This window comes from Egretta garzetta, unplaced genomic scaffold (assembly GCF_000687185.1).
Source record: "Egretta garzetta isolate BGI_Z169 unplaced genomic scaffold, ASM68718v1 scaffold508, whole genome shotgun sequence".
NCBI classification, from domain to species: Eukaryota; Metazoa; Chordata; class Aves; order Pelecaniformes; family Ardeidae; genus Egretta; species Egretta garzetta.
The window spans coordinates 1,255,371-1,278,776 of record NW_009260609.1 but is presented as its reverse complement, the minus strand read 5'-3'; the positions used below and the strand labels follow the sequence as shown (position 1 = coordinate 1,278,776).

General features: G+C 44.4%; 1 protein-coding gene across 5 annotated transcripts; it reads left to right on the top strand.

The window, feature by feature from the left end:
* The first annotated feature begins 286 nt into the window (after positions 1-286).
* Positions 287-23,406, top strand: ZBTB1 (zinc finger and BTB domain containing 1). Of its 5 annotated transcripts, none has more exons than XM_009644857.2 (4): positions 1,801-1,855; positions 1,992-2,105; positions 9,542-11,281; positions 22,366-23,406. In XM_009644857.2, exons 3-4 carry the CDS (start codon positions 9,562-9,564, stop codon positions 22,374-22,376), a joined length of 1,731 nt encoding a protein of 576 aa, XP_009643152.1. In that variant the 5' UTR covers positions 1,801-1,855; positions 1,992-2,105; positions 9,542-9,561; the 3' UTR covers positions 22,377-23,406. The 5 variants fall into 5 exon arrangements, with proteins under 5 accessions (XP_035756289.1, XP_035756288.1, XP_009643152.1 ...); XM_009644856.2 differs by having other exon boundaries at positions 9,542-11,453; XM_035900394.1 differs by lacking the exon at positions 22,366-23,406 and having other exon boundaries at positions 9,542-14,193.

Genomic DNA, 23,406 nt, shown 5'->3' with positions numbered 1-23,406 from the left:
TTTTTTTTAAATCAAACCTCAAAACTTCGAGCGAGTTGCAGTAGTTTAGCGAAAAACCGAGCTGCAGCCTGGAGGGAATGCTCCACCCTGCCAGGCGGGGGACTTGGGTTTCACTCGGGGCTGGCAGTGCACAGGATCGCCTCGGAGGCGGCTGGAAAGGACGGGGAATAGTTTTGTCACATAAAAACAAGCCCTGTGTTGCTTTTTTAAATCAAACCTCAAAACTTCGAGCGAGTTGCAGTAGTTTAGCGAAAAACCGAGCTGCAGCCTGGAGGGAATGCTCCACCCTGCCAGGCGGGGGACTTGGGTTTCACTCGGGGCTGGCAGTGCACAGGATCGCCTCGGAGGCGGCTGGAAAGGACGGGGAATAGTTTTGTCACATAAAAACAAGCCCTGTGTTGCTCCGGGAGCGGTGTCGAAAGTCTCGTTCCTCAAAGGACTCCTCTTTTCTTCTCGGATAGAAAGGTAGTAAAAAGAGTGGAGGAAAGGGGACTGGAAACGCTGTGGGTTTGGGGCTGGGGTTTTACTCCTTTCTGTTCTTTGAGGATTTTTTTGTAACTCAGATTCTCAAGTTTGGCCTGTTTGTGGGCCGACAGACGAGTGCCGGTTCCTCCTGACACGTAGGCATTGGTGAACGGATAGCATGGCTTGGATGCTGTTTAATATTGGGGTATTTACTGCCAGATTATGTCATTTGCTTGCATTATTTCCCTTGCACTAGAGTAGTGCAAGGTACAGCACATACTGCAGAACTCTCCAGGGCTGCAACAGTGTGGTGTTCCTTCGGCATTTAATTACATTAAACAAACATTCCTTTAATTAAAGGTGTTTGTTTAACATTCCTCATTACAGCTCTTGGAAAAACCCACACAGCAGCCGTGAGCAGGGGGGATGCGGGCTTCTCGTTTTTACCGAATTACAACTTAAGCTTTCATGGCGAGCGGGGGAGAGGCGTCGAGACCATATGGCCGTGGGGAAAACCGGCCAAACGCGAATGGTTGCAGCGCTGGCAGAGATTTTCCTAGGCAGCAGCGTAGCGAGTTGACAAGATTGTGGAAAGATTTTTGGATGACTGGCCAGAAAACCTGAGGAGTAACGAGTCGTATTAGTTGCACTCCGCCGCTGTTAGAGGTAGCAGGGAGCCAGCAGGCGCCGGGTCGGGGGCTGGAGTGGATGAGGGGTGGCTGCGGGAGGATGGAGGTAATGAAGACGTGGGTTGGTGCTGCGTAGGAAGCTTGGAGAAGTAACAGAAGCCCCTTCTTCCTGGTAGCCGGAAAGTTTTGCGTGGAATAAGATCACAGGCTTAACAGATGCTTCAGCTCTGCTTTGCTGAGGCTTCGTGCCGTGTTGTCACTGGCAGAGGAATTTGCAGCAATGACGTTGAGAGCGCTGGTATCAACCAGCGATTTGGGTTTGTAGATGCTTTCTTGCTTGAGCGGGTGAGGTTAATTGCTTCTTTCACAGATTTCCATTGTTGCTGACAGTGGAGAGCCCTGAAAGTCCAGGATGGACAAAGCCTTAGGAGTTACTTACCTGCTGTATGGAAACAAAATAGCTGCTCAGAATTGAGATAATGAAAGTTTCCTGATAAGAATCCCAGTGCCCTTTCTCTTAGTTATTACAGCTGGACCTCTCGCTAGAGTCCTTCCGGACCTCACACGCACGTAGCGTGAGAAACCCCATGTGCTTTTTTTCAGTTTGGCCGGTGGTTCCCCAGCATTTGGGTTATCCTGCCCTGCCTCTGCTTGGGCAGGGTCAACACCGTCACCCAAAGGGTTCCGCTGCAGACACAGTGTGTGGGCCCAACAGCTGACATAATTTGCATGAAGACCATTTATATCCTCACATTTGTCTGGTAAGTTTTTCTTTGTGCATGTTGTGCCATTGCAAAACTCTCTAGAATTAGCTGGCTGTTGCCTTTTTTTTCCCCTGTTTTAAACCTGTTTTATTGGATGGAGACCTTAGCAGCTTTATTTTTATTTTACGTGCAGCAAGTAAAATGTGAAGCATTTAAAACCAGAAAGAGTCAGCAAAATCTGCAGTCTGACCTGTGTGTCCAGTTACTGCGCTTCAGTCCTGTGCGTCCAGCAAGTTGTTACGCCAAGGTACGACTCGTGTTTAGCCGAGGATGCTTTCCTGGAAGACACACGTGTCTTCATTTGAGGGTCTCTAGGAGATGGCTAAACCACCAAGACGCCTCTTGAAGCTGAACGCTAGGGTAACTCGGAGAGCCTAGATAAAAAGGCTCATCTTTCTGCTGCAAGGTGTAAACGGGGTATCATAATTTTTTCCCCACTAATTGTTTCTTTTAGACATATCATTACCGTGCTGCCTGACAACTTCTTACAACTGTAAAGCTGTCAGATAAAAGATAACTGTGACTTTCTAGAGTAATCCTCTGTGGCTAGCAAGTTACTTTAAAAGACTGCATAAGCTCTCTCTAGTACTTTTACTGTGTAGATCTGATCTAAAGTTGTTTGAAGTTAAGACGGGGCCTTAGTGCAAACTCCGTGTTCTTAATTTTAGTCACTCACGCTTTTCTGACACCTTATTCCTTGTCTTTGGAGGAGTGTTTCTTACCCATGCACACCTTAACTAATTCTGAGGGGCTGAGAACCGTAACTTGCTAAACGTTGATGGTTGTTTCTCATTCGCGGACATGGATGCTGAGGAGGGATCGAGCGGCTCCGACAGCTTGTGGTTGGGGGCTTTGGAGCTCCTTACCTTTCCCTGGTTCGGATCTAGCCCAGGTGTCAGCTAAAACTTGTTTCTCTATGTTGGCCGTGGGTCTGTTTAAAATGAGTTGATTCAGCCATCAGGATGTGTCTGAAGATGAGTATCTACATCATTGGAAGTGGCTTCACAACTAGCACGCCTGAAGGCAGCGGATTGGAAGGGCTTTGGGAGGCGGATAAATTATACCTTCAGTCCTTCGTAGCCCGAATAATGGACCTTAATTAGGTTTTCCCTGGCAGTACATGGAATTCCCATAGTTGTTTTAATTCATGATCAAGGCTACGCTTGCAGTGCAAACTGTATCTTACCCGTACCTGCTGTTGAGGTGGGTGGTGGTTACCTGGCCCCAAGTTCTTTGCTGTTTTTGCAATATTTGTGTGAACCGAGGCGCTTTCTTGGACTCTGCAGTACTGGAGCAATCTCGGTGGCTTCCTCTTGAGTATGTCTAGATAAAAAGTTGTAGCCTGTCGACAGCTCTGTGGTCAATGCCCTAGCCGAATGCCTAAGCTTCTCAGGCATCACGCGGAGAATTTAGATGTGTCAAGTAGGATTTTCTCCTGAGCATCTAGATGCTGTCATTTAGGAATCCAGATTCTTTGGTGGATCTGACCCACAGAGACAAAATAACTCTTTAGGGAGGAGAGTTCTTGGGAACCCACGCCAGGGTGGGATATGGTGTCAGACTGCGATGGGGAATTTGCTTTCTGCTGCCCACGCGCTTGTTTCTTGGGATAACTGGGCGTTGTTTTCTTGTGGTTTTCCAGTCTCGTTTTCTATTAGCACCAAATTCTCCACTCATTTATTATACTTTTGTCCAGCCTGCTCTTGGTTTCCAAAGAAAAGCAGCCAGTAACTAAGCATGTAAGCGCTCTTTTTGCCTGCTCAGCAGTGGAAATGCTGGGTTTTGAAAACCACCTACTAATTTTAGGAGCCGAAAGGCTCCTAAATTCTGAACCTTGTGGTATGTCTTTTTTAAAGACAGAGAAGTTAGCAAAAGAACTTTACCAGTTCTTTGCTTGAGGACTTTTTTTGCTTCTTTAGTTTTAAAACATCTCAGAAAATTTTAAACATGAGGCAATGACAGAAAAGACGGAGCTGTAGTAAATACCTGTTCTTTCTTGTTAGCAGACTTACAAGCAATGCATTTGCTTAGCGTAGTAGTGCAACTTACCTTGTTCGTGGCAACATCGGCATAGTAATAGTACCTGAGTGGTGACTCAAAAGAAAAAATCTCGTTGCAGACAAACAGCTCGGATCAAAGCATGGCAATGTAAACCCAAACATTTACTAGGAAAATAAAACGCGTATGGAGACGTGGAGTTTGCAAATCAGAGTGAATTTACCTGACTCGAGTATCTTCACTTTTCGTTCTCGTATCAGATGCTTTTCTAGCATATTTTTGCAGAACACCTCTGCATCGTTCAGTATTGCTTACGGCATGGCCCGTTGCCGTGTTTACTGCACGAGTCGATCATTGCTGAAGATGGAGTTACTTGCGTTCGTCGTGGACTTCCCCGTGATGTTTGTGACTACAGTATTTGGGCGCTTCACAAAGGCGGTGCGCTAGTCCGTCGGGCAAGTGGCTGGCATTTCTCCTCTTTTTGAAATAGAAAAGAGTCAGAGAGGATCAGAAATATTTAAAAAATTTTTGATTGACAAACTTGCCTGCATAGAGCTTTAATTTTCCAAGGTACTCAGTGATTAATTTGTACAGAGGATAGCTCCCATTGACCTCAGTTGCTGCTGATGGTGATGGCAATGGGATGCTGTTCTCCAAGGCAGTGTTCGTTGCTGTGAGATTCTCCTTTTTGTTCCCCGGTCTCATTCCCTTCACATCCTCCAAATGCCGCGCCGAATGAGCAGGGATCTTGTTCTTGCTGTTCAGATCCATCCAGAGCATGTGCTGGGTAAGGAGAGGAGCCTTTGGTAAGAGGAGGGCTGGAAGACTGTACTACAATATATACGTAAATGGCAACTGAATTAATCCTGCATTAATTATGGCATTTCTTGTGTATACGCTTAACTTGTTCTCTACAACTGCCTGACAGGAGGGTGTAGTGAGGTGGGTGTTGGTTTCTTCTCCCAAGTAACAAGTGATAGGATGAGAGGAGATGGCCTCAAGTTGCATCAGAGGAGGTTTTGGTTGGATCTTAGGAAAAATTTCTTTACTGAAAGAGTGGTCAAGCATTGGAACAGGCTGCCCAGAGAGGTGGTGGAGCCACCATCCCTGGAGGTGTTCAAAAAACGTGTAGATGTGGCACTTTGGGACGTGGTTTAGTAGGCATGGTGGTGTTGGGTTGGTGGTTGGGCTTGATGATCTTGGAGGTCTTTTCCAACCCTAATGATTCTATGATTCTAACTTTGAAACCTTGGGATTTCTGTAGAAAGGACCTGTTTTTATTCTAAAGCCTGCTTTTTTTCCAAAGCAAACTTCAAAAATAGTTCGCAGCATTGAACCACCCACATGGGTGATAAATGCAGATCTCTGCCATTTTAGCAAATAAATTAACAAAGTAATGGTAAATGATCATTTTCTGAGAGTTTGCTCTTGATGGGAAGGAGTTGTCAGCAAGCCCGTGATATTTGCTGATGGCAAAGGGATGGCAGAATTGGGAATTTGGGGCTCAGTTCCAGCTCTGATGGGGTGAATGCTATAATTTTTTTCCACGCATTCCCCAGCAAAAGCATGTCTATTTTTTTTTACCCCTTCTGCCCTAGTACCTACCACTTGGCTCTTCCCAGCCCCTTGCCGAAGCACCTTCCCTCCGTCATTTAGACCCTCACTGCACCCATTTTTAATTCCCATTGTTGCTTCCTAATCCCAGTCCCCTCTCAGCTCAGCACTCCACTCCCAGCCTGCCTATCTCTTCCCTCCCAATTTCCAGAGTTTTTCCCTCCCTTACAGTTCCCAGTCTCCCTGTGTTTTCCCTAAGCCCGCTCCTGGGTCTGACTCTCCTCAGCCAGAACCGGGCACTTTTTCATCCAGCTGCCAGGAGGGATGCTAAAAACCAGTAGCAAGTCGTGGTGCGGAGCAATCTCCGGCAAGCCCTGCCACCAGTTTGTGACTTTGTGGAGGTGGCACATAGAATCAAAGAACCATAGAATAGGTTGAGTTGGACAGAACCTTTAGAGGTCACCCAGTCCAGCACCCCTTGCAGCCAGCAGGGACATCTTCAACCAGATCAGGTTGCTCAGAGCCCCGTCCAACCTGACCTTGAATGTTTCCAGGGATGGTGTATCTACCACGTCTCTGGGCAACCTGGGCCAGTGTTTCACCACCCTCATCGTAAAACGTTTTCTTCCTTATATCCAGTCTAAATCTACCCTCTTATGGTTGAAAACCATGGCAGAGCTCTGCGCGAAAGGGGGGTTTCACCCCAGGTGGGACGGTGCAGGCAGGCCCCCCGGTGCAATGGAGCTGCAGGAGGATGATGAAGTGTTCTCAGTGGGGCTGTAACCTGAGATTTTAGTAATAGAAGTCTTAAGCGTGAACACACTGATAATTTTTATCTTCTCCTCAAGCTTATAGCTTGGCCAAATTCAGGCAGATTTTTATATTGTGACAACATACCCAAGACATAGCACTTTTTCCCATGTGAAGTCTCTCTTTGAAGGTTTTGGAAGAGAAACTTTTTTTATCTATAAAAGAAAAAGTAATAATCTACATATATGAAAGCTTTTTCTTAGCCTCATTTTTGGAACCATTTTGGGTGAAATTTTTCCTGGAGGGGAAAAAAAACCAAACTCCAGTCCAAAGCAGACGATTCAGAAGGAAAGTTTTGCCTTTGCTGATTGAAATGTGTCAAAGTTTTAAATAGCCCAACGCAGGCTCTCGTAGTGGGAAGTGTTGGCAGCTGTAAATATATAGTTACATACAGCAGGTTAATACAGCATCCAGAGGGAGGATGCCAGTACTTTCATTAACATAAATAACTTCAAGCACTCTCTATTTTAATACCTACGTGTAGTACTACCGCAATAGAGGCCGGGTACATATCTGAGCACCTTGTCATCCTGGTTGGTGACCTCATGCTCGGGCTGGGTTTTCTTTCCAGAGCGGTGGTAGGAGGTAGGAATTGCCAGTGGGTCATTGCTGTGTATCAGGACAGTGCTGAAAGCTCTGCAAGAGTTCCCCTGTCAAAAGGGGAAATATATTTCACCTTTTTCAAAGAAGAAGGAAACTTAGAAGCTATGAGTTCGTGTGCTGTCACTCCAGCGCCTGCCAGATCGTTCCCACCGCATGGGAATGCCCTGGTCTGCAGGCGTTTGCAGATGGTTTGCTACCTTCTTTTTTGGTACTGGCTTTCTGGCTGCTTGTCCCGCTCTGCTGCTACTGGAAGATACAATGGAGTACTTTTAGCGTACAAAAAAAAACCCCAAAAAACTTCAATTGAAAAAACCCCCAACTTGCCACTTTATGAGGATGAGATTAAAACCCGCTGTCCTCAGCCTTTTCTCGTCTTGATGGCAGCTCACACCAAGAGGCCAGTGGTGCCTTAGACTGCTTCTTCTCACTTTCTTGTTGGTTTTCACTCTTATGTGGAAGTTGACATCAATTCTTTGTCATTATGCAGCTGCTGTTCTTAATACTTGATGCAGTATCCTGAATTATGTTTAGGTATCTAATGAATTCTAGGTATCTAGACGATTCTATGATTCTATGAATTACCTCAAATCCAAACGTCTTAGCACTTGGAAGAATGTGAAGTGCCCTTTTATTATTACTTGATGTTGAGAGCTTTGCTGGTTTGCACAGAAACATCTGAACTCAGCCAGTGACTTAGACAATAATCAGTCTTCTGCAGAAAAGACATGAAGTTGTTTCAGAGATTCTCCTACTAAGCCACCCTTCTGTGAGTTAGTAAGAAAGCCATTAAATTCATTTCATGCAACGAATTGTATTTCTGCAGTGGGCATCACTGGGCCAAACTGGTCAGAGAATTATTATGGTAGGGTGCTTGCCTTGAGTTTTGGGTTTGGGGGGTTGTCTTGAGAGGAGAGGAGCAGCTGCCATTCAGATCCTTATCGTCAGTGTACTCGAGGTTTGTGCTGCCAGACCAGGTCTTGTGCTGGTGGTGGTCCATAAGTACTGCTGTATGAATTGGCAGTAGGGAATATGGCTGGGTACGGTGAGCATGTTCTCGTCTTGAGAGCTTGAACGCGTTTCTTCCATGGCAATCCTTCGTGGAATGAAAAACGGTGACTTAACGTTAGGTTTGCTACTTAACAAGCCAGGCAACGCCTACGACTTGGGAATTCAATGCTAATTGTGGAGTTTAATTTCTCCACCCATTTCCCAGCCTCTAGGAGATGTAAGCTGTCAGGGGACTAAGAAAAAATAGGGAGCATTTTGTGTGTATTTTGTTTAAATTTTGGACAGCTGAAAGGATGATTGCAAATCAGTCTATGCATTTGATTGAGTCATAAAATTTCATACAATATATGCTGCTCGCTAGCCTGTACTTTATTTGTACAACTCTTTTAGTTATTTGTATTGTTTGCAATAACTTTTCAAAATGTTGAACATGCTCATTTATTGCTTTAGGTTTTTCATTTGAATCAGGGCGTTCTTCAGGCTTCTTTTGGTTTCTCACCCCCCGCCCTGTGCAGTTAGTACAGATGATGTATATCAGTAAAGGTTTTCCAAACCGAGTAGTGACTAGATGTTGGAGCTGGCCATACTTGGTTAAGTTTCTCTTCTGTAAATCAAATGCACACCTCCTGTGTACAGTACATTTTTCTGGGTGTTTTTGTTAACATAAACCGTTACGTTTTCTTCCTCTTTTCTCTTGAGGACAGATTAGTCCTTTCCCTTACAGCAACTTTCAGCGCTCACAGACCTTTCCCTGTAGTCTTTGTCGAGGCTTCGTTTCACTGTGGCTCTGCCTCTGGCTTGCTGTCCTTCACAGTTCTCCATTGCTGAGTTTTTCTTTGTCCAGTCTCCTGTTTACATGTTTTGGTTTTATACGCCGGCGCTCTGAGCGAGTGGTTTTGCGCGCAGTTGGAGGCACGGCGTGCACCACTTCCTGCCCCTCTGCAGTCCGCGCGGCTGCCGCGCTGCTAGCCTGGTCACCATCTGCAGCGGGCTCGTGCATGGGACATGCCATCGCAGCCCGGCTGCTCTCTGCTCCTGAGCATGCATCTGGAGTGTGCAGTCCCTGCTTGGCAAGGCGCCTTGCAGAAAAAGGTTGAGACTGTCCCGGAGCTGCCCCCAAAGAGCAAAAAGTACCTGGATGCAGCTTGTGTGGATGCGCCACTGATGCATCTTCTTAGTTTCCTCTAACGGGGAGGGAAAGACCAGTTTGAGCCTGGCCTGGTTTCCAGTATGCGTTGCATCACACCCCCATTGGATCGACAGGTGAAAAAGGCAAGTTGAGACTGAAGAGTGGTTTCTTACCTTGTATAGGTGTTGTCCTGGCGCCGACTTACAGCAGTTTACCCTGTGATGTTTTTTGAAGTTCCGCATTCAGAATTCATCTCTGAAAATCTTGGCTGTAGGACTCGGAGGTATACTTGCTAATTTGTATTCTAGCAGCATTGCTCTGATTGACGTCTGTGGTGGTGATGTTTATTAGTTTACTAGTCTTGTAAGTTGAGTGGTGAGAACACGGAATTATGGATGTTTTCACTGGCATCGATGTTCGTAGTAGTTACCAGCACAGATCTCCAGCCGGGAAGCTGTACCGCAAACAAAGTGTGAGGATAGGAAGATCTAGAGAAGAAAAAGATGGCAGTTCCTCCCTACGTTTAAGTACGTTTTGCTTTTTGTGCTCATGATATAACAGATGTCTTCTTCTTTATGCAGGGCTGTAATTGAAGTACAAGATGGCAAGAACCAGCCACAGCAACTATGTCCTTCAGCAGCTAAACAACCAAAGAGAGTGGGGCTTTCTGTGCGACTGCTGTATCGCTATCGATGATATTTATTTTCAAGCACATAAAGCAGTTCTTGCTGCGTGCAGCTCCTATTTTAGGATGTTTTTTATGAACCATCAACACACTACAGCCCAGCTGAATCTAAGCAACATGAAGATTAGCGCTGAATGCTTTGATCTTATTTTACAGTTCATGTATTTAGGAAAAATTATGACAGCCCCTGCAAATTTTGAGCAGTTCAAAGTGGCCATGAACTATTTACAGCTATATAACGTACCTGAATGTCTAGAAGATATACAGGATACAGACTCGTCTGGTTTAAAATGTTCATCTTCTGCTTCTAGCACCCAGAATAGTAAAATGATATTTGGCGTGCGAATGTATGAAGACACGCTTGCTCGAAATGGCAGCGAAGCAAACAGGTGGGGCATGGAGCCGCCAAGTTCAACAGTAAATACATCCCATAACAAAGAGCCCGATGAAGAAGCTTTGCAGCTAAGTAGCTTCCCCGAACAACTGTTTGATGTCTGCAAAAAAAGCACCACGTCCAAGTTCTCTCACACGAAAGAGCGCGTGTCCCACTCGCGCCGTTTCGGAAGAAGCTTCACCTGCGACAGCTGCGGGTTTAGTTTTAGCTGTGAAAAGCTACTGGATGAGCACGTGTTAACGTGCACCAACAGGCATTCTTACCAAAGCGCCCGGTACTACAGTGCTGAAAAAATAGACTTTAACGAAAAAGACTCTGCTTCTAAAATAATCTCCACACAGACAGAAAAATACAAGGGGGACTCGAGCCAAGCTGCTGACGATTCTTCGTCTCCCGTGTCAAACATCACAAGCAGAAAAAGCAGCACGGTTGCCTCCGAGACATCAGGTGAGGAAGGAAGTAGAGCCTCTGAGAGGAAGAGGATTATCATCAAGATGGAACCAGAGGACAATCCTGTAGACGAGCTGAAGGATTTTAATATTATTAAGGTGACAGATAAAGACTGCAACGAGTCTTCCGACAATGACGACCTCGATGATGAACAGGAGGAGCCGCTTTACAGATACTACGTTGAGGAAGAGATCAGAGAGAAGAGAAACGCTCGGAAGACTTTAAAACCCCGTTTATCCATGGACGAGGATGAAAGAAAGTGTTTGAAAAGTCCGCGGCACCTTAGCAGGAAGGCTCCTTCAGTGCAGGAAGATGTGGAGAACGCTCCCTGCGAACTTTGTGGGCTAACAATCACCGAGGAAGATTTGTCCTCTCATTATTTATCCAAACACATAGAAAATATATGTGCTTGTGGCAAGTGTGGTCAAATCCTGGTCAAAGGCAAGCAGCTACAGGACCATGCGCAGACCTGTGGAGAGCCCCAGGATCTGACCATGAACGGCATCAGGAATTCTGAAGAGAAAATGGACTTAGAAGAAAACCCCGAGGAGCAGTCAGAAATAAGGGACATGATGTTTGCAGAGATGCTAGAGGACATCAGGGACAGTCATTTCCAAATGAACAGCCTTCAGAAAAAACAGTTATACAAGCATTCTGCCTGTCCTTTCCGATGCCCTAATTGCGGTCAGCGTTTTGAAACTGAAAACCTAGTGGTTGAACATATGTCAAACTGCCTGGAGCAAGATCTGTTCAAGAACTCCATGATGGAAGAGAACGAGAGGGATCACAGACGTAAGCATTTCTGCAATCTTTGTGGGAAAGGATTTTATCAGCGTTGCCACTTGCGGGAACACTATACCGTTCATACCAAGGAAAAACAGTTTGTTTGTCAGACATGTGGGAAGCAGTTCTTAAGAGAGCGCCAGTTGCGGCTCCACAATGATATGCACAAAGGCATGGCCAGGTATGTCTGTTCCATTTGTGATCAAGGAAACTTCCGAAAACATGACCATGTACGGCATATGATATCTCACTTATCAGCTGGAGAGACTATATGCCAGGTCTGCTTTCAGATATTCCCAAATAATGAGCAACTGGAGCAGCACATGGATGTTCATCTGTATACATGTGGAGTATGTGGAGCAAAATTTAATTTGAGGAAAGATATGAGATCTCACTATAATGCCAAGCATTTGAAAAGAACATAAGCGTAAACATACTGTTAAAGCGTTAAGCTGGCAGCAGAGAGAACACCAAAGCAAGGCATACAGTATAGTAGACAAAAATTGAAAAAAAAACAAAAAAAAAAAAAAAATTGAAAATAAGTCTCTTTTTTTTATTATTTTTTTTTAAGACCCTCCTAACCATAGGTGTCTATTTAGGCTCATTAAGTATATAGCTTTGAAAAGCATCATGTGTTTAATTATTACATTTTCACTGTTTCCTAATATCAGTTTCTGTTCTTAATTTTATTGTTTTACTAAGTAGATATACAAATCATTATTTTTAAACTGTAGATTAAAAGCACAATGTTACCCCTTCACTGACTGCTATTAAACAGTTCTCGGATCCATGTCCGTAAGACGAGTGCTTTAATATTTCCATGTGTTGTTTCTTCATGTGCAAATTTTAGATCACAGCGATTAACGTGGAAAAGCATAATTGTTCATAATCCCCAAATTAATTTTCAAAATGAAAAAAAAAAAAAAACCCCAAACCAACCCAATGCCAAGAAATAATCCTTTGCTCTCTGACTCTGCCATAAGGGCAGAGCTGGCTGTCCTGCTCCTCTGCTTCTTGGCTTTGTTGGAACATGCATCCCAGGGGTGAGAGCACGTAGGCTCAGTTAAACCTTGCAGACTCGGACCGGTGTGCGCAAAGGGAAAGGGAGTTAATGACTGTCGGGATGACCGAGGAGTTCCCAGCAGAGTGGTCGTTTCCCAGACTTGAAGTCCTAGCAGAACTGTACAACTGACCTTGGCCTTTTCGTTTTCTGTCTGTACCTCCGTGGGTATATATAACCTGCTTGCTCTAATGGACAAGGGAAGAGTGGCTGTGGTGGATTGTTAGCAATGCAGACTGGCGATGTGCATTGAAGACTGCATTTCTCAGCCTAGCTGTAAATGGTGCCTTGCTGCTTGCGTTGGGAAGCTAAAAGTGGGATCGGGTGTGAAGATAGTCCCATTGCTGGGGCGGGGAGGGGACGGGGGAGTGCGGCTCATGTCAACCTTAGTTTTTTTGTTTCTTGTTTTCATGCTACTTTCTGAATGTTCTGTTTTTCAACAAGAATATAATAAGAAAAGACTGCAGAGTTTGCTTAATAAATGTAAAGACATTTTATGCCTTTTAAGATTCCTTTCTGATTCTAGTATAGCCCTAATCTGCGTAGCTTGTCTCTTAATTTAATTGAATTTAAAAATCCTACTAAGCTGACATCAATTCAGTGAGGCAGTTTGGCCTTTGAGAGAACGACTGGCTTTGGCTCTTCGGCGCCAGCTGTGCAATCGTTTGTTAAGTGCGTGACTTCTAAGGGGGGGGAGGAAAGGATCCTAGTATGTAATGGTGGAGAAAACAATTAAACCCCAAAACCTAGCAGTACTTTCTCCAGCGGATCTCACTTTATCGAAGTGGGTTGCCGTGCTGTTCCCACTGAGCCGTGGAGGGAGGAGAGCCATTTAGATCAGCAGTAAAGGCAGCTGGATGGGGTGATTGGTGTAGGTCCCTTCCATCTGAAATATTCTGTTCTGTCACCTTGCACACCAGTGGTGGGGCTGAGGAGCCAGGAGCTGAGGGTCTAGTCCAGGGCTTTCATGTGCTTGTCGCTCTCGGAGCTGTGTTTTGATCCCTTGTTGCTTCCTGGGGATTACGAAGGGTATCGAGCTTTAATGTTAGACTATTTAGAGAAATTAGTGCAGTTCAGAAGCTCCACTATAACTATTTAAATTAGTATGAGCTGCCTTATGTCGAGGCATTGATTTCTCTTGGTTGGTAGACGTGTGCGTTTCTGCAGTGATGGCGAAGGACCCCGCCACCAGCCCTCAGTCCCGAGCAGCGGCCGGCTCCCCGGGCACTGACTGCTTCGGGTGCGGGTCGGGCCCTTAGCGTTTTGCCATAACTGCTCACTCCTATGTTTTCTTGTATGATGCTGAAGCCAACCAAGTCCTGAATAACACTGGGGCCAAAAAAACCATGGACATGAATGCGCTCCAGCATTTCAGTTAATTCAGAGCTTCCTCCTCCTTAGGATTTATTCCACATTCCCCAGCCCAACCCAGGCTGAAGCTCATGGTGCAAGAGTTCAAAGAATAAGCGGGATGGGTATTTTAACACTTTCTGGCACTGGAATCAGTGCTAAGGTGATTGTAAGACTCTTCAAAAGACAAAATATTTAACTATTAACGATCATTGTAGCGATGTTAGTCAAGTGCTGTAGTGGAGGAGTTGGGGGGGTTAATAGCACTGCACACAGCAATTCTCTGACATGCAGGTTATCCCTTACGCCATCGGCTGTGGCTGGACTGGGAAAAGCAGCCAGGGGAAGTGAGGAAGGACTGGAGGGCACTGGGGGAGTTGGCGGAAGAGTCTTGTGGTGCTGGGAGAGCGGGAAGGCTGAGTGGGAGAGGAGATCCTGAGTGGGAGGGAGTGGGGGGGTAGGATTAGAGCTGCCCAGTGGGAAGCAAGTCCCGCAGGTGGCGTGGAGGGGGCGGCTGGAGGGGTGGATAAAACGTCCTGTAGACGCCTGTGAGACCGGAGTGAGAATGACTCGGCTGGGCTGGCAGGGCCGTCGGCCTGGGTGATTAGCTCGCCCCAGCACAAACTCGGAGTGCAGATTGAGTACCAAGCACAGCCAGCCGCCGGGCTGGAGGGACTGCAGTGGCACGGCAAAGCCTAGATTAAAGACCTTGTTGAAAAGGAGGAGGTGACCTCTGTGAACTAAGAGATCGTTCCTGAATACAGTGAAGGGCTAAGGGTGATTTATGGAGACTCCTGCTCAGGGTCAGGAGCCCTTGTTTACAATGTATTGGTCTGAACTTGACCCAAAAACATCTCACAAAAAAAGTTACTTCCTAGTGTAAGCAGACCTGCCAACTACAGGAGTTAAATAGAGGAACTGGGAATGATGGTATTTATGTGTACTATATAAATATAAACACCTTGGAATACCTTTCTTTTTCAATTATAAGCTGTGTTGTAGTAGCCTTTCAAAGGAAAGTTTGTTAAACCTTTCCAGCTGAACTTGAATGAATGTTTTTTCCTGTTCTTGGGAAACAAAACCCAGTGCCTTGGAGTGTACGTGTATGAATGTCCAGACTAAGGCTCAAAAAGAGCATGAATTGCACTGCAGGGGAGCTGAAGAGTGGATCTACTTGTATGTAGGCAGAGAAAACCAGAATGACTGAAGTAGCCTGAAAAGTGATCAAGGGGAGCATAGGAGAACAAATCAAAGGTACTAAGGCATAAACAAGACAGCCTGGCTTGCAAGCAGAGGGGGAGAGTGTTTATGGTGGTGTGTAAAAGCATGCAGGGGAACAGCATGGGACTATTGAAGAGAAGGCCTGGAGTGACGGGAGGAATGTGGCTGCTGTGAACGGGGAGAAGGGGTGGGTGTGGAGGCAGCCTGGGGACAGGGGTGTTCTCCCCAGAATGGGAAACATCTGCAGGAGAGTGAAATGATGGTGCTTCGGCGCTCCTACCATGATACAGTTTCTTACTGTGGAGACAGAACAAAAGTAGACCTGGCAAAAAAATCAAAACAATTGCAGTTTTATGATATCCTAGAAGTCTTGCTGTTATTCGAAAGACAGTGAAGGGAAAGCAAAAGTACTTCATTTAGATTTCTGTTTCCTCTAACAAATTCATACTTCTCAGTCATCATAACATAGTTCCTTTGCATCTCCTTACTGCGCTACGTGGACTGTTGGAGTGTAAAGGCACTTAAGGATCTTTGAGAGTGGAGGTGTAAGTGTATCGCATTGCACAAGGCGTAGCCAGAAAGAAAAAGACTTGCTGGATGCTCTGACTTAAAGTGATTTGCTATTCTTACTTTTGGAGGACCTCTCTCTGTTCTGTTTTTTTCCACATTTTGGCAGTGGTGTGGGCTGCGACCCTGAAAATAATTCATAAGTAGCAAGCCTAGCTCTTAGCTTTCAGGATTTACTGGAAGTTATGAGGGAATTCATGCAGATCTGGAATGAGCTTTAAAATATCACAAAAGCTGTTGAGCTTCTTTTCCAGTCTCAGAGGAGATGTTTCAAATGTTAAAATTTATATACTTCTAAATGCTTACTGGCAACTTGTTAATTCAAAGAGTATTTACATTTGTGTATAACGATATTTGTAGCCAACAGGTCTGTGGAGAAATCTTGATTTGAGTAGATTAGAGTATCACAGAATTCTAAGAATTTTTGCTTTTATTAGGGGACTTCTCTATTTAATATTTTCAGTTAAGGGAGAAAATACAATTCAGCGTATTTTTTTATTCAAAGCAGAACACAGAAAATGTACTGCCCCCAGAGAATATATTAACAATTCACTGTTATAAAAGTGAATACTTTGACTACATTATTGTAGTTGAACACACCAGTGCTAAACCGTCAGGAGTGTCTGAGCTGCTGGCGAGGACCTCAGTTTGCTCCTGAAGGCAGTGCCACCTTGAGCCCTGGCAGCCCCTTCCTCCTCCCCGCCTAATTTCAGCTCTCGTATCCCATTTGTGCCACCCTCCCCATTGTCAAAAAGCACGTATTTGTGTAGCTTCACAATGAACTGGATCAAACAACGGGCTTTTTTTTATTTCCCATGGGGCTATTTTTTGGCTGGACCAGTTCCCTGCTGTGCTTCCCTCTCCAGCTCTGTGTCAGACCTTGTGCTAGCACAATAGAAGGGGTGGCACGAGGGGAGAAACGAGTGGCTGGGAGCGGGCTCGTTTGCTTAAACGAGCTGTGCCACAACGCAAAGCACATCCCAAGCTTAACTCGGTCTCTGTCTCCCCCAAGTATCCCTGTGGAAGCTGAATTCTTCATCTCCTATTTCCCGATAAGGAAAAAAGGCAGCCTAGCCTTACATACGGATGAGACACATCTATGCTATCTGCCCTCTTCCATGAGAACTGGAAACCTTCCTGCGTTCAGCTCACCCCTCAGATATGATCTGGAGCTTTCTTAGTCTTTCTCGAAACAGAGTGTGTTTTGAGCTCCACGTCACTGGGTTTGCGTGGTTGGCCTGGCCCGAGGCCAGGAGTGAGCTGGGCCCCTTGTCCGGCCGAACACCAGGAACAGCTCCCACCTTCCTCTGGGCTTCGTGCCCTCCAACCGCCGGCCCAGGCGCAGCCGTGCTGCCCACGCGCTCGGCGGCTGGGCCCCTGCTCTCCTCCTGCCCCGTGCCCCTCGCCGCTCATCGCATGTGCTTTTCTGGGTGTCGCGATAAGGGGAGACACTCATCTTGGTTTGGGTCTAGTATTGAAAGCTCAGGGTGATTCTTTGCATAAGTTAAGGAGGTGCTGGCAGTATCTGTTACTATCCCTGCGTGCCTGCTTCTGACTTTTAAGTGCTTCCTAATCTGAAAGGGTTAAAAATCAAATATTCTGACTTCCCTAATTCCCAGTTGGTTTGATGCTTGTCACAGACTTAAAGACCTACAAGATGAAGCATGACTCATTTGACTTTATAAAGTCTGCTGAAGGCTAGAAATTAGGAACATGTTTTTAAAAGCTGACATTTCTGTAGTCCTCGGCTATAAACCAGTTCTCTCTGTTTTCTTCCAACTTCCCAAAAAAACTCCTAAAATATTGCTGTGCAGTGTATTCTTGAGAGGTGTTAGTAGGCTGAGATTTTGAAGGGGGGAGATGCCAAAAACCAGGATACATTTTATAAATTAAGTGTCTTCTGCCAGTTTTACAGTCAATTCTACAATTTGGAATTAATCGTCATTTTTTCATGCCGAAAGACAAATGTTAATTTGTTACAGGGCAGCAGAGCTCATGACTCAGGAGTCAGTTCATCAGGTCTATAAATACTCAGCCCTGAAACAAACGGCCCATGTTCCTCTTCATGTACTTGAATGAGCAGTGCCAGCTTTACAAGAGAAATGCTATCGGATCTTTCTTTGGGTCATTTTTGCCCTTAAATGTTTTGTAGGATTTTTTTTTTTTAATTTAAGTCATAGGAAAACAATATTATGCACCATGCTTTTAAAGAAACTGTTTTCATAATTTGTGCACATTCCCTATATAAAAGTAGTTGAAAATATGTTTTTTAAGTTTTGTATTAATGTATTCAAGGGAACATAACAAGATTATGAGATGAGAAATCAGCAGATAGTCCAAGGCCAGATTTTGACTGTCTGTTTTGCTTAGCTAGCACACCAGGAACCTAGAATTTCAGAAGTGGTCGGTATCTTTGATTCTCTTGCAATTAAACTGAAAGGTTTAATCCTTTTCTGTGCCTTCTGGCGTACTAAAACAGGAGTAAATCTTCCTGTAGCTACAACCACAAAAGCAATGCTGCACCTAGCGTTTCCTACGGAAGAAAAAATAAAACTTAGCCCTTTCAGAGCTGTACAAGAACTTCCCTCTCTGACGAAGTCCTGATGCTGCTACTGTTTTTACTCAAACTCAACTGTGATTTGCATCAGTGAGATTTTGGGGTGTGCTTTTTCTTTGGTTGCAAATAAGAGATGATCTCAGATAAGTATGTCTTGTGGTTCTGTAGACATCCCAAGACTCCTGACAGGGAATGAGAAGAGTGCATTCCTTAAAGGCCTCCAAATCCTGGAAGCTGTGTGGAGTGTGGGAAATCCACTGGAAATCAGGACTGTCTGCAGATCCTTGGTTTCTCAATTTGTCTTTCAGGCAATGCATCACCGGTGTCGGCAATTGTCAAGGCAATTGTCAAGCAGCAGTGTTGCCAACATGAAAGATGCAAAGATCGGCCTTTCCCCATCTCTTCTCCCCATCTCCCCTGATGACAAGGTTGCTATTTCAAAAAAATCATCCTTTTGGCTGTTCTATTTGCTGGTTTTTGAAATGGGAAGATGTGCTTTCTTCCTGTTCTAAAGCAATGACTAGGGCTAAGAACTTGACTTTTTTTTAATAGTTCTCACACGTTCCATTGAACCTACACAACTCAGTAATACCTATTCTCTCCTTTTTTAGGTAGCCATCCCACTACACTGGGGTTGGTCACCAGAGGGACTTCTGTTTCTGACTCCCCAGAAAACGAATGGGAGAAATAATATAATGTCCTCTCCATGGCAAAAGCCCCAGGACCATGAAAGTTTGTGGGAATGCAGATACTCTGGCTAAAAATAGAGTTTGCTGAATACCATAGATTACTTTTGGTTTTGGCAATAGATACACCAGACTTCTGGTGTCGGTTACGCTCCTTCCTTTTGGACAAGTCCTCGTTAGAGCATTTATTCAGGATGCTAAAGATGGTGCCTCTGTTTCCTTCCTGCCTATGGGGTTCCTACTGGTCCCTACTGGTAGAGAATCCCAACTACCAAACCACTGAGGTTCTGGTTTCTAGCCATTGGTTATTATTTATATGAAGTGGAAGCATTTTAAGAGATGAAATCTAGAATATCGCTCCTTCAGGAGTATTGTAGAAGGAGGAAATACAGGGTAGGATCCCTTTGAACCGATGAAGAAATTGTCTTGGTACGTCCCACAGCCCAGGAGAGAGCTCAGCTCTCTGAGCTGCATTGCTATCAGGTAGATTAAATATAATTTATGTAGACTTACATATGCTGTAAAACATGACACTGGCACAGTCTGCATGCCTGGAACTATGAGGATTAGCCCCACCTAGTCTGCTTTCAGACGGGGTTGTGTTTCACTTAGGTTTTACTGGCTGTTGCTAACATGGTCAGTTCTGCCAGAAAAAACAGAGGTCCTGATGAACAGTAACTTAAAAACTGAAAAATAAGTCAATTAAGACACAGGAAATCTTAGGGTAATCGTTACAGGTCTTTTGGCTTTAGTTTGCTGTGCAAAGAGTTAAAGAGTTGAAAGGCAGTCTCCTTTGGAGAATGTTTATTTGATCAAGTTCAGTGTGGCTTAGACCCCAAATAGAAATACTAGCTTCAAACAGAGCACTACTATGAAAGTAGGAGTAGTCTGTGGCCTTCCAGACCTCACAAGCTATGTTGGTTTGTTACACAGATTCAAAACAAAGATGTCCCTTAAAACACATACATCAACTCTGTGTATTTCACACACCACAATCTTTTATCTCAGATCTGCTTTTCTCCCCAGTCATTGGGGCTGTGCCAAAGTCACTGAGATCCTGGATGAACTATAGACTTCTCAGTAAAAAGCATGTATGGTATGATGGGACCATCCAGGCTACTTAGATCATTAGTGAACAGGCTTCGAGCGCTACTGCTCCTGTTTACTAAGCCTGAAGTACTACACCCTTCAGATTTTGGAACAGTGCTTATCTCTGCTTCTTGATTCCCTTGATGTTGCAGAAAGCAGGGTGAGGGAGAACCCAGCAAGCGCTTCTCTTTTAAATGGAGACTGGAAGATCTTGTTAGCTGGGGGCTGTTATTTTTTTTTTTGTTTTTTCAGGTCCTTTGCTGGCTGTATCTTCAGACTTCTAATAAACGCGCTAAGCATTAAAAACACATTATTAATACATGATGAGATACGCCAAGATCAACCACTTAATCTAACAGTCAAACCCATGCAGATGCTATTAGTACAGGAACCTGATATCATGCCAAATCTGGGGAGTTATCATTTGATCCATCTCCAGATCCTCCTTTTATTTGTAAACATCCAGCTAATCACAGACTTCCTCTGACTTTTATGAAGTGGAAGAAAGTGCATCCTTTGTAACATCTATGAAGTGCTTTAACTTTGCAGATGTTCATGGATTTGTGTGATGGGGAGGTATGAGCTCCATCTGGTGGCTAACTGCAAACGTGCATATTTCTATTTTAAAAGCTCAAACGTTTCTACAGTTGAGCAGAGTTTACTGTGTGAAGAGTGAAGCAAATCCTCTTGCAGCTGTGCATTCCTAAAACAACTTATTTTTTTAGGGTAGCTAGAGGATTTTAGAGTCTGGGAGGAGGGCACAGCGTTTTACCTCTGATCTAACATACTGTGGGCTAAAAGCTATTACCAATGCCAGCAGTTCTCTGGTGTTCACAGTTCTGTATGTACACCACACCACCACAGTTGGCACTGATTAACAGTATTTTTGCAGTCTCAGCGGAAAAATGTAATTTAATATTCAGGGGCAACCCACCTTCCCACACTCAGAGGTGGTCCCACACAGCACAGTTGGTGTATTTGAGGGTGGTGGTGTAAAGAGGCTCAGTCATGCCGCGTGAGTGTGTGTGATCTGCAAATAACAGAGATCTTTGACTGTAAAATGCAGGCTCGCATCTTAATAAACAGCAACATTAAACACTGGTGTTGCCTGGAGAAAAATAATGTTCACATGCATACTGTAGTCAGAATACCTTTTTTTCTCCTTTGTTAGTTTACAAAACAAAAAAGGTATTTCCTGACCTTTGAGCTAGTCAAATAAGAGCTACTTCGGGATAACAGCATCAGTCCAATGAATTCCCCTCCAAGATTCAATGAATGTATTAGACAGACACATGGACTTGCTGCCAGAAGCAGCAGTGCTTAGAAGCTAGCCGTTTGCCCAAGACCTCCTTCCCCATGTTCACATCGCCCTCTTGGCATGAAACAAAAGCCATTAGTCCCAGATTGCTTTTTTGCCCACCATCAAGTATGCGACATGGCACAGAGGGCAGATGTAATATACAGACAATTCTGGGCCTGGTATATGCTGTGAGGGCCTGGCCACGTGTCACACGGGGCGTCCTATAATGCGCACTGAAGTGTCCAGCACCATTCTCAAGGCTTTCCTCTCAAAGGTGTGCCAGTAAATTCAGCCCTGAGCTGGCCTTGAGGATGCTCTAGCAGGTAAGTAATGCAGACAGCTGATAAACCTGGCTTCACATGCAGCCTTGAAGCCTTAACTGCTCTGCAGTGGAGACACAGCCACTTGGTCCAGGGCTGCCACAGCGTGCGTAGAAACGTCAAGTGTAAATTAGCCAGAAGCTGGACAATCGTATACTTTGTACAATGTGATTTACATATCCAGAGAATGAAGTCAGTGTACCAAGAAAAAAAGCCGAGGATTGTCTTTAAAAGTTATATCCACATGTTTCCAATTTCTTGACTGTTTGTATCAGATACAAAGCTGCTCATATTTGTCATAAATTAGTTTGGTCAAAAGAGACTTAGAGGAATTGTAAATATTTCTATCAATTATCTGCATTTAACCTAAAAAAAGAATTTGGGGATGGGGGTTAAGTAAATATATAACAGTTACCTCTGAGTTAGGCAAGGGAAAAAAAATAAACAGAGGTAAATGTGAAGCAGTAAGAAGTATTCCAGGGTGGGGGTGTACCAAGCTATGAGAAGTCCAGGCTGAGGGGAAATAATACTCAGGAAATTTTTTGAGCATCCTCTAAGCCAAGCCATAAACCACTGCTGGAAAGTAACACATACAGTATCAAAAATAACTTCGGGGAGGCTTGGGAAGCGAAGTTTTTCTTCAGCAAATCTTTAGCTGTTTTGAAAATGGAAGGCAAAGGAGAAAGAAACAAATGTTTCTGAAACAAGACTCACTTAAGGTTGTGTTTTGGTGGGGTAGGTGTTGAATGAAATGAACTGAATGGCTTTTAAAAGGAGTTCCTGACTGTGGTGGGTGCTCTGAATATAACTGAAGGTTGGGTATTTAGAGGAAAACCACACCACAGTGAGGTGGGAGGGACCGCATCATGCTAGCAAATACAGTACTGGAGTGTGGGCTTCTTGACTTTTAATATTTTTCTTGCATTTCTTTTCTGCATGGCAGTAGTGAAATAGGGACTTCTAAGCTTCTGAACAACTGAGAGAACCAGGTTTGAAGAAGACATGAGGAAGAACTGGTCGGCAAAAGATTTCATAAAAACTCAGAACTGCGTGTGCCTGATCTGAATTGGCACCACCTTTGCTTTTTTGACATACTGCAGCAGTCGCAAAAGGCACCAAAGCAGTCAAATTAGAACACACAGTAAAAGTTGTTTTGGACTCTTCTCTGTATCATAAAACTTACTTCCTTGTGACTATTATTTACACCTGTTAAAAACAAATTTGAAGTCTCCTTTCCTGGAGCAGCCAGCCAACAGAGGCAGATGCCAGGTGTTAAGGGCTGCACTGAAATGCGTTTGCAGAATTTGCTATTCACCTGCTGGAGTGCTCCTTTTCTGAAATGAGGCTTCTTAGAATTTCTGTCAAAAACTGTTTTAGATTTTTTAGTTCAAACATTAGAAGTGTATACTCGTCAACTAAATCGTATGTATTTTCAGACAGTTACGATGCTAAACTATCAAGTGTTAAAAAAGAGAAAAAAAAATTAATCTGGAGTACCAGGTGGAAAAAAAAAATGTTAAAAACTGAGGACAGAGGGTCCCTGAGGAAGGACAGGATGGTGAGAAAGATCCAGCTGACCTGATTCCCCCTGCTGCCATGATCATCATTTGCAAGCTGAAGAGGACCTTCCGTGGAGCACAGTGCTTTTATGTGGAGAGTAAAGAAATGGTGCTCTGGTCTTATTACAAGAATGATGAAAAATTTTTACCAACAAGGAGATGAGTAAATGTGAAATAATCTTCACAGGGCACAGGGTGCACCTTGTTCTGGATCTAAGCCTTGCAAAAGCTGGTTTGAAGAGGAGAATCAGGCATTCATGTTCGGATTTGAACATTTTAGGAATCCTGTTTCCAGCTAAATTAACGAGAAAAAAAAATCTAACCAAAAAAACCAACAAGGCAGTAAATATTTCAAATTAGGGCTAGCATGGGTTAAAAAAAATACTAATTTCTTTTGCTTCCCCCAGACAACAGTGGATCAGATT